The 437-nt window shown below is 66.8% G+C and overlaps 1 protein-coding gene across 1 annotated transcript in view; it reads right to left on the bottom strand.

The window, feature by feature from the left end:
• Window positions 1-437, bottom strand: part of COL11A2 (collagen, type XI, alpha 2) — a 16488-nt gene that overhangs the window by 15368 nt on the left and 683 nt on the right. The window contains exon 3 of the mRNA XM_010569922.1: window positions 235-313. Within this exon, the coding sequence (XP_010568224.1) occupies window positions 235-313 (79 nt within the window). The remainder of the gene's footprint in view (window positions 1-234; window positions 314-437) is intronic.

The raw sequence follows: 437 nt of genomic DNA, 5'->3' as shown, positions 1-437 counted from the left end.
GAAGCACACAGGGGAAAAAGGGGAGCGGTGATGATGTCACACGCGGCCTGAGTGACATCACACCCTAAGCAAGGGTGAGGGCATGCTGCGGGGACAAACGGGGGGGGGGGGGGGGGGGGAGGACGACGACACGCGTGGGGCAGAGCCAACTCCAGGGAGGGGACAAGACGGATGGACATGGAGACGAGCCAGGACGGACATTCAGGACTCCCCCCCATTCCCCCCCCCCCCAACTTACGCCCAGCTCCTCAGGGTGGTCCGTATAGACGTACTCATACGCCCGGCCTGGACCCCCATCCTCCTCCTCCTCCTCCTGCCGCCCCGACGGCGGGGTGATGGGCAACCCGAGGAGAGACGGTGTTAACGGGCGCACAGTTGGATGGGGAGGGGGTGAATAACCCCCCCCACCCGCTTCCCCACTGCACCCCCCCGACCCC

This window comes from Haliaeetus leucocephalus, unplaced genomic scaffold, assembly GCF_000737465.1.
Source record: "Haliaeetus leucocephalus isolate CR32 unplaced genomic scaffold, Haliaeetus_leucocephalus-4.0 Scaffold282, whole genome shotgun sequence".
NCBI classification, from domain to species: domain Eukaryota; kingdom Metazoa; phylum Chordata; class Aves; order Accipitriformes; family Accipitridae; genus Haliaeetus; species Haliaeetus leucocephalus.
This window is presented reverse-complemented; position numbering and strand designations above follow the sequence as displayed.